This window comes from Centroberyx affinis, unplaced genomic scaffold (genome assembly GCF_046629955.1).
Source record: "Centroberyx affinis isolate AG114_WGS23_722 - 3 ecotype Tasmania unplaced genomic scaffold, CSIRO-AGI_Caff_v1 ptg002260l_1, whole genome shotgun sequence".
In the NCBI taxonomy this organism is placed as follows: Eukaryota; Metazoa; Chordata; class Actinopteri; order Beryciformes; family Berycidae; genus Centroberyx; species Centroberyx affinis.
In genome coordinates, this window is record NW_027280548.1 from 24649 (window position 1) to 43559 (window position 18911).

Here is an 18911-nt window from a genome sequence, read left to right on the forward strand (position 1 = left end):
GTATAATTTTAGTGCACTACTCTTAGGGCCCACGCACCTAAAAACTCCTTGGAATGACCCAGTTGCCCCAAAACTTAATGGCACCAGTTTGAAATATGTTTGCCTTATAAAGTGAAGTTGAACTTAACACTAACAACAAAGCTCTGTCCCTTAAATCATGTAAGGTCAGGTCCAGTCCTACTTTCCCTGTATAATTGAAAATTGAAAAGGACTGGCAAAGCCATGCTTACGCAATGCAATGGAGCCTGCTTGCTAGCTATCCTAGCTAATGTTACAGGTATAGCAAAGCTAACCATTTCAAAACACACTGTGGAAAATGTAAATAGCTTCCAGAATCAATGTCAAACTGTAGATTGCTGCAAAAGTGTCTTATCTTTTGGTGAATGGGGATGTGTAGTATTAGGAGATGGAATATTTCCTCTGATATTGTGGTGGTAAAGTTAGCTTCTCTGTCACAGAGACAGAGTGTTGCCAGGTTAGGGCTTTGTTTTTGTTTTTTTGCAATTATAACAATGAATATACCCAATATGTCTTCAATCAGGAGAGACTAGGTTGAATGGTCAAATGAAAAACTTTATTCATGACATGAAACATGATGGAAACTTTGCCATAAGCTCCATGGAGGAACTCCTCCCATTCGTGGAGGAGTTCATCAGGGATGGACGTAGGAATCAGGACGTCCCCCTGGGGAGTTCCTCTGGAGCCTGGACATTGGTGGGGATGGGGTGGAGGAGGGACGAAGGTAAGCACAGCGACTGGAATGACAGCAGCATACAGCATAGATCTGTGAGTAGCACAATAGCATAGTAGGTGATGTGTATATACTCCTGTTACTTAGACGATTGGTTCTCTGAAAAAGAGAGGGAAGTGACGGCTAACTCTGATTGGTTCTCTGGAAAAAAGAGGGAGAGTGTTTGCCAACTCTGATTGGGTAAAGAGTAGCATGAACGAATGAATGATTTAGGTAGTCTTCTTGATTGAACTTGCGTAATACTTCACTTCAGTATCTTGTAGGTCCAAAGTTTTTTTCTGTGCTAATATAGTTGTTATTGTCCAACTGAATTATCAGTGGGCAGGACTAACAATACATTTACTGCCTTAAGGTAAAAGGTTGCATTATAATGGGCTATTGTGATTACTGGAATTTGCAAATACAGTAAATCATTTTTGCAGTTTCAGATGACATAAACTATGCAAATCTATAGTAAAATTGCAAGAAAGTGGTTTTAATTGGCCAAAAGTGCCCATGGCCCCTACCTTAGACAGAGTGTCCTACCTGAGCTGGTGGACTCTTGTGCTTAATATCTGGAGCAGTAGTCAAGCTCTGACTCCTCTCCCCCTTCTTCTGGATCCTCTTCTCCATCATCCCCCAAGCCTGAAGACACACCCATACACACACAGGCTTATTTAGACAGGCAGAAGAGAGCAAACACAGCTAGTTAAACCTGTGTAAATGGAGACTAAAGGAAGTGGTCTTGTGTTTAATCCTTCCCTTAGGTGTCTGTCTGACTTGCTTCGGGATGTTTACTAAGATGCTCATTCAGGGTGAATACACACTACCTGATTTCTTGAGCTAATTAAGCACCGAAACGGCCACTGCTGCCAATATTCATGAGTAGACCTCTTAATGTGAATATGATGCACAATTTGCACATCATGTGTATAATTTTTTTTATATTCCTAGATATCAAGACATTACATCATGTTTGATGTCATATGATTTTAAGGAAGTGACATCATTTTCATGGAGGGAAAACAACATTGAGAGGGCATGTAAGCTTCCCAGCTCTATTTTGTCTTTTTTAATTCTTTAAAATATTTAACTGATGGGAATGATCATAACATGTCAACCCCATTACCCTGTATTTCAAAAGATATACAATGAATTTTATAAATGTTATAAAAGTTATTGAATGAGTAGCCTCAAACCCAAATCTGTGTAAAGCCTGACATCTAATGGTAAAAAAAAAGCATGCTACTAAAAAATGGCCATCTGCTATTGGCTGATCTTTGATGCCAGGTGATGTCACCTCCTGTAGAGTACACAACAGGTGGTGACATTACCTGGCACCAAAGATCAGCCAATTGCAGATGTACATTTCAGTATAAATATACAGTATTTTGATAATAATGTCATAACCTCACCGAATGGGATGCAAATATTAGTTTGTATATGTAGGGAAGAGGAAACCAATTATATGGTAACACTTTACAATAAGGGTCACTAAGTTAAGGGTTAGTTAATGCTTAATAAGCATTAACTAACCCTTAATTAACAGTTAACTAATGTGTAATTTACTAATGGTGTTCATGTTAACTAAGGTATTAATTTATACATTATTTAATAGTTTATAAAGATAACTATTAAATAATGTATAAATTAATACCTTAGTTAACATGAACACCATTAGTAAATTATTACCAGACACATTAGTTAACTGTTAATTAAGGGTTAGTTAATGCTTATTAAGCATTAACTAACCCTTAACTTAGTGACCTTTATTGTAAAGTGTTACCGATTATATATCCTAAAAGGTGGAACTCCTTTCAATAATGATATTTTTTTTTCTTTTAAAAGGAAATCACCACCAAAAAAAGTACAAAACGCACCTATTTTGAGGAATGACCCATTCATTCTCTCTTTTCAACTTCAGAAAAGTAACCATACTTCTATTTGAGTAGGATATTTTGGTACTGTTTCCCTGGACACATGTTCATCTTCTACCTCTAGTCTACTTGACTCTCATCTGTTTTTTTGTTTTTTTTTACCAAATTTTTATTCCACATAGCAGAAATATGATGAGCAAAAGAAGTTGACATTTTATACTAAGTACAGCTTAGAAAAAAATAAAAAATAACAAATAACAAATTAAAAATAGTAATAGACAGAAATTAAAATAAATAAATTATACAATTCTAATAATAATAATATTGGCTCGCATCTGTTTTTTTTATGTTTTATGTACCAGATCAGAAGCCAGTGTTCCTCTGCTGCCTCATACTATCACTCCTATCATTTTCTGTGCTACTCTGAGCTAACCTGAGCAGAAGTCCATGTTCCTGAGCATGTCGGCTACATCCTCGGTGTTGATGATGAAGTGGCTCATACTCTCATAACCCAGCTCTGGACGCTCCATCTTAGATGCCTTGGCTGTGGCTGTGATTCTGTCAACACATACAGTACATACACACACACACACACACACACATACACACACACACACACACACACACACACAAATACAGAACTCCAAGTTCCAAAAATGACCTCAACAATAGTGTAAACTCACACACATATGTGGACATACATAGTAGGGTTCAACTGATGTGGGTTTCAGAAGGCCGATACTGATACCAATATTTTTGCAGATAGCTGATATTTTTGAGGTGATATTCAATGCCAAAAAAAAAAATCCCAAAAAATTGTATTCTTGTCTGAGTGGAAAAGCCTCTGAAACAGCATTTAGACCACCATGAGACACTAAAACTCTCCACTGCAAAAACACAATACATATTCATGCATATGTGTATCAAATCTGATCAAAATATCTCATTAAAGTCAATTCATGTTAAGGTCTTCACATAGACAACCAGTCTAGTATTGATCAATTCTACAATAAATATATGGTTAAATTACATTCATATCCACTTTTTAATAAAAGGGCAATATTGGTCCAATCCCAATTAGTCGAGGGCCTTAGGGAGATATGAGGCTAAGTTCGTGCAAATCAGTCTAAAAGCACCAAATTTGGCCCAGATGTAGCCCAGGGCATGCCCTAATGATTTAGTGAGAGCGCCCGAGCCGGTGACCCCCGGGGTCGCCATGGCAACCAAATCCAATATGGCCGCCGCCCGAAAAAGGTTTCGGCTATAACTTTTGAACCAGATGAGCTACAAATGCAAACTTGGTGTCTATTTTATGTTTTTTGACCGTTAGAAACACGTTGGAATGCTTATCTTTACGATTGGGTGTGTCTGGACCCCTAATTTGCATATTTCCAAGATGGCGGCTACCCGAAAATGAGTTTTACCATAACTTTTGACTCTTTTGGCAAACGTGGTGTCTATTTTATGCTTTTTGAGCATTAGAAACACATTGGAATACTCAGATTTATGATTGAATCTATCCAGAGCTGTCTAACTTAATGTCTGTTGAGGTTTAAGAAGGTTATTATTAGATTATTATTAAATATTAGTGGCATGTAATATAACTTGCTTGTGTTCTTTTGCTTTCTTATGCGCTTTTTATTTTCGCTCATTAAGCTTTATTAAAAGTATCTTCTGCCTTCAAGGTGCCGCCTACTGTTTTTTTTTTTTTTCTTTTTTTTTTTTTCCATATTGTAATGAACTAGTGCAGGCTAACCTCTAGCAGAATGAAGAATATTTTCTATATCCATTAGCACAGTATATAAACTTTGCAATGTTACAAAACATATACCTAGGCCTATTTAACATTATCCATCAACATTTTTTTCATTTAACTTAATAATACTGTTTAGACAAAAAAAAACAAAGAGACAAACAAAGAGTAAATTACAAATTGATTAATTGACGGGAGATAGCAACGTCTAACGTCGTCAAGGCAACACGTGATGTCACAAAGTGCTGTCCCATACCATTTCCAGCCCTCACGACTTTTCACACTCAGGCTCTACAGCTGCACACACAGGTGTCAATTAGGGCTCATCCATAGGGGGCACATTGGGATTGGGCTTATTGACTCAATATTTCAGCAAACCAATTTATCAGTCTAACCCTAACACACACACATACACACATACACAAACAAGCACAGAGAGTTTGAAATATACACACATGCATTTCAACACTCTAACACACAAACACAAACTCAAGGCTTGTGCTGGGTATGAATTCAAGTTGAATCTGACTGTCCCCCGCATGCTAAATGTCCACAAGAGATTTCACTTCAGACCACATCGCAGTACAATGCATTATTGTGTAATACAAAGCAAAGCAGTACACCTCGACTAAGTGATCATCATGAGGGGAAACAACATTAACAAAAAAAATCTACAATATTTATCAGAAAAGCATTAACAATGCTTAAAAGATCAGTTTGAGACTACTTACTATATATGATGTAGACTAGGGCTGGATGATATGGTTGAAATCAATATCACGATAATCATAAGGATTTTTTTCAATATCGATATATATGACGATATGGCTCACATAAGTGAAATCACGTTAAATAATCAAATTAATGTTCATCATATTGAACCGAATGGTAATGTTTGGTGTGAATTTTCACATAATATTCCTACCATACTTCATTTTGTCTGAGTTTCTAAATAAAATGAGCTTGTTCTCATCAGTTCAGACAGCAGAACTGTGCATCTCGATATCCCAAAATCACCATATCATCACAATATAATCCCACTGAAAGATGATAAATGATAATATTGAATTATCGTCCAGCCCTAATGTAGACTATACTATGACTTTACCACAACATTTTTTTTTTTCTAAAAACATGGTAAACATCTGCAAATACAAAAGGCAGGTAAACTGAGTTTAGGTGGGAACCCTCCACTACATCCCTATATCACAGTATATGACAACGCAATGCAAATAATCTGTAATCCTTATAATTACATGCCATCCTGACACTTTCATCTTGCTCATGTTCAAAAATAATGAGTGAACTGTTAAAGATTATGGGAATAAGGTATAAATTCTGTTTTGGTCTGGGGGGGTTTTCCTCTCCTTCCTCCTGTTCTGTTAGACATGCAAAAATAGGATTCTATTACTCAATAAATTGGATTAGTTCATGTTACAGGTGTCATTCATGTTAGATGTGACTCACTGAAGTGGAAGTGGGAGAGAGTTGTGCTCACCAGTCTATGAGACTATGTGTTGCCTATAGAGCTAATTAGAGCAAAGTCAAAAGCTAGAATGTAAGTAGTAAATTACAGAAATGCCTGGGTCAAATAGTATTTGCAATTTTGTTTTAGCCTATTTGGAATACCAGACACATGTGGTTTACCCTGTTAAAGTAATAATCCATCACATTTTCATTTCAATAAATGGTAAATGTCCATTTCGCTGCTCTCTTTTGGCGATTGATATAAATATTCTATCAATTTTTGTGACTCTTTTAAAAAGAGGTTTGACTTCAAACACCAATGTTATCAAGTCAGAAATTACTGGGTAACACTTTACAATAAGGGTACATTAATTAAGCTTAATGCTTATTAAGCATTAACTAACCCTTAATTAACAGTTAACTAATGTGTCTGGTAATCATTTACTAATGGTGTTCATGTTAACTAAGGTATTAATTTATACATTATTTAAGAGTCATCTTTATAAACTATTAAATAATGTATAAATTAATACCTTAGTTAACATGAACACATTAGTAAATTACACATTAGTTAACTGTTAATTAAGGGTTAGTTAATGCTTATTAAGCATTAACTAACCCTTAACTTTGTGTACCCTTATTGTAAAGTGTTATCAATTACTGCCAAGAAAATATGATTTGGACTAAAATACATTTCACAGAAATACAGAAAAAGTCAGTTTCCAGTCTGTTGTAGAACAAGGCAAATTTTTCATAGGTTATTTGAAATGAGTGCTAGTCCTTTCTTTTTTGCACATGTGGCAGCTGTTTTTCAAGAAACTCAACATGGTGGAAAATCCAACAGGGCGTATATTGATGTTCCTGGAGGGATCGCTGGAATTTGCCAAATTTCATTCCAACTTGTGGATTGGGAGATATGAATATGTCATTGTGTACTGGTAGCGCCCCCTTTGGGCCGATCAGTGTCATTTTGAAACCGTTGTGAGATGCATCATTCTTCCACGTTTCATCAAAACCCAATCAGAGAGTGACGGACAAACAAGCCCAATCAAATACCGTTTGACCCGAGTAAAACGGATATGATCAAGTCAGCTGGACCACATCCCACTGCAAGCACGGGCACGGACCGTTCCATCACAAACCACGACTTACTTTTCCAATATCACCTTGGCGCTCTGAGAGGTTCGAGAGCGAGGGAAGAGACAGAGATTGGAGGGAAGAGGCAAAGAAGTTAATCAAATCGTACTTTCGTCTCCTGTGCCGATGACATCTGTCACACACTTTTGTAAGACATTTTCACAGTGCATAAAAAAAAAAGCATGATTTAAAGAAAAAAGCCGCCTTATGCCAGAATGGCCTGATGGTGTTTACAACCCGCTTCTCCTCTCTATCTTCTTTAACACCTGCTTTGGCACAGGATGTAGTCAGACATAAAGCAGTGACACCTGAGGCTCATTCTCTCTCTCTCTCTCTCTCTCTTTCTCTCTCTCTCACACACACACACACACACACATTCCTCAGTGGAGACGGTGTGACGCAAACACCTTGCGTTGGCAATAAGACTGCTGAATATAGCAACAGCCTGTCAGTCATTGCTCAACCTGTTGTCTTTATAGAGAGGAGTGGGACTGGTGGAATGGAGGTGCTACCAATCCATCTACCTGTCTGTCCAGCACTGAGGTGTGACTAACTACTGTACACTGGGAATTAATTTGTGTATGTGTGTGTGTGTGTGTGTGTGTGTGTTCACTGGCAGGACTCTGGGGATCTGTATTGATGGTGGAGGTGTCAGCAGCTGAAGGATGAGGCAGGGGGACAGTAGAGGACAAGCAGCACTGTGTGTATGTGTGTGTGTGTGTGTGTGTGTGCGTGTGCATCTCCCCAGCTGGTAGCAGTTATAGATTTAGATGGGTATAAAAGTTTAACGTAGCGTTTGAGCGATATGGATCTTGAAGGCCGATACCAACGTTTTTGGAAGCTGCTGATAGCCGATATTTTGTGCAGATATTCAATATCTAAAGTCACAAGAAAACGGCATTTGCGCGGCGTCTTGCTTCTGCAATTCAACATATTTCGAGACATAATTCAGGAAAAGACTTAAGAAAAATACTTTGCACATAATCTTGAGCTTGACAAATTTTTGATTATTGAAAGTGTATAAATTCCAGCCACCAAGACAAAACCATGGTGTACTATGTATCCACTTCGAATTTTCCGGGAAGTGAATGTAATGGGTTTTTGATAGAAAAATACAAGAAAATTCAAATTTTATACATTTTTTTTTGGCATTTAATATTAAATAGGTGTACACTTTGTACGTTATGATTAACTAACACAAGTCAAAAAAGAAATTCCCAAGATGTCCCCCCAGATTTGTATTTTTGTCAGGATGGGAAAGCCTCTAAAACAGCATTTAGACCATTGAAACCCATAATAATAATAATAGTGCCGATATATCGGCTAACTGATATATCAGTCGAACCCTAGTTTAAAAGTCTACTGTCTGTATCCACAGTTGTAGAAGATGATTGAGATGCAGAAGTCAGGAGGAAAAACACAGCAGGTTTGGGCTTGTGTGCATGCTTTTTCCATCAAAATATGTTTATATATGTATATGCGTGTGAACGACCAGTTGATCAATATGGCGCACCCGAGGGGCTGACCCAGTCATCGTTATCTCTGCGGATGCATGCATTAGTCATGTGTGTGTGATGATGCTGTGTGTGTCTTAAGGTATGCGTGATCAGAGACCCAGCCGTCCTAGGGGGGCTTCTGAAAGCAGCAGCCCCAACATCAAGGCCTCCCATTGGGCTTACTGCTCCTCTTTCCATCCATACGCTGGAGCTGCGCACATAAAGCCATTGATCATCAATAGCAGTACCAGACATGGACTCGGGGCTGAGCATGGATCATGTCTAATGACGTCTGTGACAGGGAAATATATCAATGAGTGTGTGTGAAAGAGTTCAAATTTTCCAGTGAAGAGGAGGAGCATGGTAAGTAAGCATATGGATGTAAATTGGATTTGCATAATGTTGGTGAAGCAAAAGCCTCTCTGCCTTTTGTGTTGCGTCAGCGTATGTCACCTGTATGTTGAGCATGAGTGGAAGTACACTAGAAAGGCCAGATTTCATAGAGTATACAGTATACTGTAGGTCAAATATGCAGCATCCCATTTAAAGTGGGAAGTCAGAAATTCCCACCTTGTAAGTCGTAATTACAACCACCATGCATGCCAGGGGTCCAGCTCAGAAAAACCAGGGAAACATGGAAGCCTACAAGATTTTTTTTGCTTGGGATGGCCTGGTGGCTTAATTGGTAGAGTGTGTACCATTAAGGAGAAGTCCTATTTGCAGCAGCATGGGTTTGAATCCAGCCCGAGCCCTTTGCTGCATGCCAGGGGTGTGTCTAGGGGGTGGCCGGGGGTGGCCGGGGGTGGCCGGGGGTGGCACTGGCCAAATCTGATTGGCCACCCCAAAATCCTGAGTTATGACTGGTTGATGGCCATGTTAGAGGTGGGACCATCAAGCCAGTTAATTTCTTTTTCCAAAACTACACTCCTTGAGTTTCAAGAAACACGCCAAGGGGAGCAAAGAGAAAACCAAATTAGGGATCAATGTGAAAAAAACACTATGTCTGACCAAACGGAATGCAGCACGCACCTATAGATAAAGACCAAGAAGTAATGTTAGTAGCTTACATTTTTTTTTTATATGTATACAGTTGACAGTGATGCCTGATAATTCTGGTTGTTTTCAACCTGGGCCTTGTATGGAAGAGGATTAAGGCCACATGTGAAAAATGTATTTAAATTCTGATATTAATCTCAGATTTCTGAGAATAAAGTCAGAATTCTGAGTTTAAAGTTGGAATTCTGACTCGGAATTCAGAATTCTGACCTGGGACCTGCCTACATCCTTCCTAAATGCCGCGCTAAGTGCCACCGTTGCCCCACCTCGGCCACCCCAGTCAAAATGGCCTTGACACACCACTGCTGCATACCATCTCTCTCTGCATGTCATACTGTGACTCTCTAATAAAAAAAGCAAAATTGCCCCAAAAAAAACTTTTTCTTTGCCCAATGTAAAATACTGTTCCCTCTGCAACAACTAATGTTATGTCAGTGATACTAAAGGGAAACCAAACACAGACTCTATTTTCCAGGTTGGACTGACATCTACTGGTTAAAAGCATGTTATTGCAATTGCAATCTGCTATTGGCTGAACCTGATTACCTTTGATGTCGGTTACCTGTTTTGTCACGGTTTGTCATGGATCAGCCAATAGCAACCAAGATCAGCCAATAACAGATTTCAATTACAATAGCATGCTTTAACTAGTAGATGTAAGCAAAGTTAGCTAGTTAGCATAGAACATTAGCAACTGTAAGTGCAACTTTATATTTAAAATTTATATGTTCAACCATTTACCACACAGGTGCTTTAACAAATATTTCCTAAGTCACAATTACTGTATTGTGACTTGCTCTGCATTTTTAGAATAACAGTTGACTTTTTGAATAAATATGAAAAATAAAAAAAACGGTCAAGTAACACTGTTGCTGCTGCCAAAACTTTTTTGGTTTTGAGGATTGCTGGAGGAAAATTGCAGCTAGTGTAAATGCGTAAATAAATAGACTGCTCGTCATTAAGGGACAGTGGGCATACTTTTCATTGATACAATTTTGTATCATCACATTGAGGCTGTGAAAAGATTTTCTGTTCACAAAGTCGTTTTTATTACTTGTCTCATTCATTTCATATCTCATTCACTCAGTGGTGATGCCATTTGTCCAGAGACATGTTTGGTGAGGAGGTGGGCTTTTTATACGTTTGGATCCGATAGCCTGAACATAATCTGCTCTGTGCTGTTCAGCCTAAGTTACCATGGCGATGTACCCTGCTTAAACGTGAGCCACCATTGGAAGACCGAAAAGCCATGGGGTCAAAGCCCAAAATCAGCTTGCTAATCCTCAAATGCTGCTGCTTGGTGAGACCGACCTTTGGTCTTGGAAAAGCCAGACTTGTTTCTGTAGATAAAGCAACAAGTCATTTCTAGCTTTTGTTCAGAAATGTCAAAGTCTAATGTTTCAACTTGGCATTATGGTGGAGAGACAACTCCAAGCCATAGCAAACCTGTGAAATTATTTCACCAAAGCAGCCTCAATAGTCAGTTAAACCCTTTCACACCTCCTGGCAAAGAAATGCTACAAGATGCCCATTTCAGGGCATTGTTCCTTCCTTCACAAAGGAGGCCAATCAGCCACACCCCAGGTTTCTCTGCAACCAGCTGTTATTACTTAGCCATCAATTAGCTCGGCTTGCAGAATCCTTTAAAAGAAGCACTTGGACATCATGAGGACATTGCGGAGGGGTTCCTGTGGAGGAAGTCTGCTGAGCTACTTTCAGGTATGAAATGTTAAGAGTGAAGTGTTCCGTTTGTACAGTAATTGTTAGTGTAACTTCATTGGTAACCAGAGCTCTTTTCTCTACATAGAATCTGTAGTCTCTTGGGGAGAAGTCACTAATCACCTTTAACCATATCCTGAATATATCCACTTAATTACAACAAAATGAAGTAAGTATAGGTTGTCTACTCTACTTAAATTGTTAAGTAGATTGCTGGATTAAAGGTAAATGTATCTGCAGGGTGCTGTGGATTTCATGCCTGCTGATTGGAAGCATAACTTGTGGCCCTGTATGGAAAGGTAAGACTATATTGGCCTACTCAAACTTATGCTAATGCAAAGGTAGGTAAAGGAATTTCACTTGATTTAGAATGAATGGGGTAAACTATATTGATTCTTCTCCCCAGGCTATGGCTCAAACAATGCCGTTCCAGCAGCCACAAGTTTCATGCGGCAGCCAATCCCTTCTAGCTCTGGACATTGGGGGCATTCTGGCCAGGGCAGCAGCTTCCCGCTACCCAGCCTATCCTACCCCAGCTCTGGGGGAACGCTCCCTGCCCCTCAAAAGCCGAGCAAGAAGCGTTCCAGTGGGTCATCTGTCAATCTGGCTGGCTCCAGCAGCTCTGGCTTTGGAAACTCTGGGTCTCTCTCTGCTCCTCCTTCTGGGAGTAGTGGTTACGTTAAATACCAAGGTGGCACCAACAGTGTTCCTTCAGTGTATGAAGCTAGCAGCTACCCAGCCAGCTTTGACACCTACCAGGGTAGCAGTGGTGTTTCTTTTGCAGAGGGAGGGTCTGCAAACAGTGGGTATGGTTTCAGCTATGAGGGTAACACACATGTTGACAGTGGCTATGCTAGTTTAAAGGATGAAGGCTATGGCAGCCCTGAGGTTAGTGCGTATGATGTTTCCTATGCTGGTACTGGGCATGTGGCCTATGTTGCCCCTCAGACTAGTGGGTATGAAGGCTCTGATGGTGGTTATGTAGACAACAGCTACCTCGGTGTTGCAGAAGGGTTTTATGGAGGCTCTGAGGATGGCAGCTCTGGAGCCGCGACTAGCTATGACGTCAGTGAGGAAACCAGTGATGGAAGCCTTGAGCCAGTTTTCAGTGACGTGTCAGATCTCGAGCCAGTCTATTCCTTCAGCTCCCGTTCACGCTACCATCGAGGAAGAACGCTGTTTGCTCAAACCACCTACACCCCAGGAGATCAGGGAGGGATCAGCAGCCCAGCTGTTTCTGCACCGAGGACGTCTGTTGAAGCACCAACGAAAAGTGGCTTCTAAAAGACTCTCCTGGTAAGGCAAAATGCCACTCAATATTTGCTATGCCTTGACAAGTTGCTAATGTCTGTTTGTACCTTGCAGGTCTCATCTTCTAAGACATGCCATTGCTGCTCCCACTGTACATCATGGATGACTAATAAATTATGGCTCTCATAACTGTCTTTCTTGTGTGGGGTTTTGGAACAATGCCTCATCTTGGATTTTAATTTTACAATCCTTACAAGTAGCCTACTCTTCCTCTGCATCAGCGTCTCTAATCTCTCAAAAGGTGCTGCTTTCAACCCTTACTCTAAAGGTGTCAGTTGTAAGTCTAATCAACTCATGTACCAGCTTTGAAAGATTTATGGACTTTCAAAGACTTAAATGCCCCAAATCACTACTTTGAGGAAATTGCACTCGAATTTCTCGAATTTCAGTCAAGGCCACAATGGTTGTATTTGTGTAATGTGCTGCACTAGGGTTGGACCAATGGCCAGAAAGCAATGGCAATTTTCTGGACTTTGTATACTCTTAATGCCCAACTGAGTGTTCCCAGAACTGCCTTATCGGGGTGGAAAAGCCTCGGAAACCACATTTAATCATGGACACTAAACTTCACTGTCATGCTAGTGATTTAGGTCAGGGTGACGCAGGTTTTACACTACCACTCGGAAGATTCTCTGCTTAGACATCTGAAACATTTGACTAGTTGTGGTCAGGGAGAACCCCCTCAGACATGGACCACACTAACTTGACCATATTTTGACTTTATAAACTGCCTTAAAGCTCAACAGATCATCAATTGGACGTACATTACATGGCCAAAAGTATGGACACCTGCTCATTGAACAGCTCATTGAACATCTCATTCCAAAATCCCTTTTACAACAGCCTCCATTCTTGTGGGAAGGCTTTCAACTAGATGTTGAACATTGCTGTAGAGATTTGCTTCAGCCACGAGCAATCGTGAAGTCATGCACTGATGTTAGGCCTGGCTTTCAGTCGGCATTCCAATTCATCCCAATGTGCCCAGGGGCTTTGTCATGCTCAAACAAGGGCCTTACCCAAATGGTTGCCACAAAGTTGGAAGCACACAATTGTCTAGACTGTCATTGTATGCTGTAGCATTAAGATTTCTCTTCACTGGAACAAAGGGGCCTAGCCCAATCCATTATTCCTCCTCCAAACCCAGATTTGTCTGTCAGACTGCCAGATGGTGAAGCCTGATTCATCACTCCAGAGAACAAGTTTCCACTGCTGTGGTGGTGTATACCACTCCAGCCAACCCTTGCACATGGTGATCTTAGGCTTGTGTGTGGCTGCTTGGCCATGGAAACCCATTTCATGAAGCTCCCAACAGTTCTTGTGCTGACATTGCTTTCAGAGGCAGTTTGGAACTCGGTAGTGAGTATTACAACTGAGGACATATAATTTGTACACGTCGGCGGTCCCATTCTGTGAGCTTGTGTAGCCGACCACTTCATGTCTTATCTGTTGACTAGGGCAGAAATTTGACGAACTGACTTGGAAAGGTTGCATCCTATGATGGTGTCATGTTGAAAGCCACTGAACTCTTCAGTATGGCCCATTCTATTGCCAATGTTTGTCTATGGAGATTGCACGGCTGTGTGCTTGATTTTATATACCTGTCAGCAATGGGTGTGGCTGAAATCGCCGAATCAACTAATTAGAAGGGGTGTCCGCATACATTTGGCCATGTAGTGTATCTGTCTAACCATATAGTACAACCTATAGGGACAGTATTGATTGATTTGAATTGCTGACTACCTGTAAAAACAAAGCCATATGTGGCTCTTCCATGGATTGTATGGCTGACTCAACCAGCTTGACTGATGCCTCCAGGTAATCACCATGCTGACGAATGAGGGAGCGTACGTATTTGAGCTTATCGTCCTGTTGTTTGGCAATGAGGCCCACCAGTTCCTTCTTCCGCTCTTCCAAGATGGCCACCAGGCTGTCAAAACGGTCAGCCAACTGCTCTCTCTGTCGTCGGCCGTTCTCCTGAGACAAGGAAGGAAGATTATTTATTTCTGTATAACATCTTTCTTGACAAAGTTACAAAGTTTTGTAAAATAAAATTAACAAAACATGTTATAATAAATGGAAGACCTCCACTGTTAGCTCCACAAATGCCTGGAAATAGGACACAACTGTTTGTAACAGCAATATTATTGAAACAATTCAAATTGACATTTGAAAATAATATCACAGGCCTGAAGGTCCTCTCAACAGTTCACCAATCACTATGTACCCCATCAAACTCAAGCCAAAAGTACAATTTATACTACTGTCTTGTAACTGCTCATTGTCCACATTACCACTATGCCACAATGAGAGCGAAATCAAGTTAGTAGCTAAATGCAAGCTTAGAAAATACAGTTTGCTAATTATATTTCCTCAGGCAAGCTGTCTAAAGTTAAAGGGCCTTAACTGCAAATGCTTGACTACCTATTATCTAGAGGTAACTGTTTGAATTTTGATGACATCATTACCCAGAAATCCTGTCAGTAAACCAAATTTCTTCTTCTTAGTTTGAGGTGGGGAGGGACTAGAGAGCGGCTAGGGGACCTCCTGCGATGTGTAAACCCTTAATGCTTTGCATGTCTAACTGGGAGCCAAGCTGAGCCGAAGCTGGACAGTTATATACAAACGCTAACACTTACAAGTAGTTAGCTCCTATAATCTCCTTACGTTCATTGTAATATTCAATCCTGCTGATTTTGTGATGGTTACAGCTGATTTAACTTTAAGACTAACAGCCACCATACATCATTATCTTAAGTTACAACTGGATACTCAACTAAATTTTGTGCGGACTGTTGGTACACTAGCCCCAATATGTTCCATTTTCCCATATGGTAGTGAGGTCAGTTTAATGTTGCCTTGCTTACTGCAAATTGTCCACGTCTGATAGAACATGATTTAAGAAGTTTTAAGTTTGGCTGGTATTTTCTGCATACAAATGATCCACAAAGCAGCATATTATTTTAATAAAAATCTAAGCTTTTACAACTGGGTAACATGGGCTGCTTGGTATATTGGATGTATGCCGAATTGAAGAGTGAAGAATTTGTACATTGTCTCAAGTCATGTCCTGTAAGGTGTATACTTTGCCTATAAGCAAAGCAACTTTACATTGGCAGATTTTTGAATGGAGTTTGGCGTAACTTTCTCCATACGAGAGAGAACAAACTTGTTTATTCTTCATTTACACTCATACATAAATGAATCTCATATCTTCCTTGATTTATCATGCTGGGGAAGTGTTTTGAATCATGCAGTGAGTGAGCTGTCGCTCTCACAACAATTGTCATGATTTGATGTCAATTTATTTATATTACTGGTAACGCTAAAAAAACACAAACATGACAATTTCATTCCACTCATTTCTTTGTTGGTTCAAGTCCATACATCAGAGTTCATGCTTTCATCCAGTCAGTGATAAAGTTACCGCTTTGCAGCCGGGTGAACTTCGCCTCAACTGCTCCCAGCCAGGTGCAAAGCACTATGGGTTTGCATGTAGGCCCCAGGACAGCCCCCTAGTCGCTCCTGTGTGGTAAGAGTGGAGGTAGCGAAGAGGTTCAACCATCGGTGGTGAGTCCAGCTTTCTCTGGACAGAGATACTTTTGGATTTCACTCATACGTTTTCATTCATCACTCACTGCCTGTGTGGAGGAGATTTGCAACCAGTGACCATACCGATACCAGAATTTACTCTGGGTAAGAAGGGCAAATCTACAGTGTCTCAATTAGTTGGGATGGGATGCTCTTCTCTGTTGCAGCCCCAATTTGTGATTTAGGCTGATAGGACAGCTGGATTTTTACATCAACATCTTCCCTAGTGCAACTTTTTTGTGGACAGGAAAAGGAAGGAAGGCAGGAGAGTGGAAAGAAGGAAAAGAAACGAGTCCTCTCCTTTGCGTCTTCTGGTTGTTGTTCTTATTGGAGAGATAGGAAGAAAAGAAGGGAGGCAGGAAAGAAAGAAGGAAGGCTGATGTTGAGGAGTGCGTGTGTGTGTGTTTCTAACCTCTGTGGCCCGGCAGATTTCTTCCATCTGAGAGATGAGTGCCTGGGTGTGGTCATTACTGGCAACCAAGATGGCGATGCCGTCACTCAGTTCTGTCTGCAACCAGTGATAACATCACTGTTATTAATTTAGCTGCCAACTTTGCTGTGAAACTTAAAACTAGAGAGCAAGAAGCACAAATTGGCATCAGGTCTATTAGTTGTCCAATGCTTTGGGAGTCAACATGTTAACATTTTTCCCAATGCACTGAAATAGATTTTTTGCTAGTTGATTTTGAGAGATTAAATTGCCTGAAAACTTGTTAAATTGAGTAACAGAGTTGCCATTTGGACGCATTTATGCAAACCACCTTACAATACCATGACAGCATTAGTGAGAGCCACATTGGGAATCGACAGTGTAAGAGCCATGCAAAACAACAGTAAACAGATGGTATTTTCAAAGCTTCAACACAAGTTGCTCATTTTGATACTAAATGCAATGCAGCAATTTGCCTTTGTTGCTCTATAGGCGGCCTACTAGGTGTAGTCTTGCTCCAAGTTTGCTTATTTTGTTCTTATACTAGGAGTTGAACCCAGGTTGCCTGGGTGAAAACCAGGAATCCTAAGCACTAGACCATGAATTCCTGGAAAGACTGGTAAGGTAGCTGCAGAAAAACATTGTGAGGTACTGCTGGGATGTGAACCCAGGGTCTCCTGTTGACATGTGCTTCCACCAGCTAAGTCATATGCTGTGTGAAATAAATTTGTACTAAATACCTAACTTCATTGTTATTGTAATATTGTATGTTTTGTGTACTGTTTTTTACTTTTTCTGTTCTCCATCAAGGACCACGTTGGAAACAAGTGTTTAAGTACGTTTTTATGTGTTATCCTCTGGGATGTACTACTGCCTGTACTTTTATACCCAAAACTAAAATCAATCAATCAATCAATGCAAGCATAGAAAATTTGCAGAGGATTGTGGCAAGGCGAGCGGCGGGGAGGAGTAGACCTCTTGGCTCGCGGCCAAGTGTCTGCTTGATTAAGTTCCTTCACGAAACATCACAAAACTAGTTCCGCCTGTCATTTGTTCTTCTTGATATGGAGAAGAAGTTCATTATTGCCATGTCCAGTCACCCCAAAATATGAGATGCAACTTTGGCAGAACACCATGACAAGATAAAAACAGCAACGGCGTGGAGGACAGTGACTGAAATCATAGGTGTAGATGGTGGGTGAAGAGAAATTTACTCGCATGCATTTATATTCAATCGCTATTTATTTCGTAGGCAACCCTACTATGAAAGCAAAACCTGCATCATTACCAATCTTGGAACCCCTCGTCTATCGGTCTGACGACAATTAGACTCTGGGGGTGACGCCCAATATTTCGGGGTTTCCGGTGTAGCCGGTCATTGTTTACAGTCCGATTAGCAACTTGAGACGTGAGAATGGAGTTGGAGTTGAGAGACGACGTCTATGACCGGATTGTTTCACAAGTTTTTTAGGTCCAGACTACATTTCAGCTAATCTCTATAAACAGATATCTGCATATGAGACGTCGGAAACCCCTAAATATTGGCCGTCGCCCCCCAGAGTCTAATCGTCGTCAGACCGATAGACGATGGGTTCCGAGATTGCATCATTACAAACACACCCACTTCCCCACCCTCGAGGCGGCCAATATTTTTGAGCGTAGCATTGTCAAGCACCAGGGACTTTGTGTATGGACATTCACCTAAAGTCACAAATCAGAAATTCCCGGCTCGTACTTCAGAGGTCCAGCCTTTTTCTCTGAAGGAAATGAAATGTGTTAAAATCTCCTCAATATTGTAAAAAGATTTTACACTCGCTCAAATTATTAGAATATTTTTTTGGTCAAGAAAGAACAAGGATTGCTATGCCAGACGTTGTGCACCAACAGGATAATTAATAACTTCCTTTATATGTATGGCATTGCTGTCATTGGTGGCCTGTTGTTGACATTGAGGTTATGTTTTTTGGAACACTGCCTTACAAGTATAGTAAATGATCCAGGTTGGGAAATGCGTTGAGTGGATCACTTCACTTAAAAAAGTGATTCATAAAGGTAACTCTTTACAATAAGGGTCACTAATTTAAGGGTTAGTTAATGCTTAATAAGCATTAAATAACCCTTAATTAACAGTTAACTAATGTGTAATTTACTAATGGTGTTCATGTTAACTAAGGTATTAATGATGATGACTTGTGATGATGATGATTGATGATGAATGATGACTATTAAATAATGCATAAATTAATACCTTCGTTAACATGAACACCATTAGTAAATGATTACCAGACACATTAGTTAACTGTTAATTAAGGGTTAGTTAATGCTTATTAAGCATTAACTAACCCTT

The 18911-nt window shown here is 40.1% G+C and overlaps 1 protein-coding gene across 1 annotated transcript in view; it reads right to left on the reverse strand.

Annotated features, from left to right (window-relative positions):
* Nucleotides 1–675: 675 nt before the first annotated feature.
* trim54 (tripartite motif containing 54) overlaps nucleotides 676–18911 on the reverse strand; it is a 30837-nt gene continuing 12601 nt past the window's right edge. Inside the window, exons 4-9 of the mRNA XM_071532853.1 lie at nucleotides 16547–16642; nucleotides 14287–14520; nucleotides 6980–7002; nucleotides 3041–3165; nucleotides 1277–1375; nucleotides 676–755 (exon numbers count right to left, since the gene is read on the reverse strand). Of these exons, the coding sequence (XP_071388954.1) occupies nucleotides 1299–1375; nucleotides 3041–3165; nucleotides 6980–7002; nucleotides 14287–14520; nucleotides 16547–16642 (555 nt within the window). The 3' untranslated portion in view covers nucleotides 676–755; nucleotides 1277–1298. The remainder of the gene's footprint in view (nucleotides 756–1276; nucleotides 1376–3040; nucleotides 3166–6979; nucleotides 7003–14286; nucleotides 14521–16546; nucleotides 16643–18911) is intronic.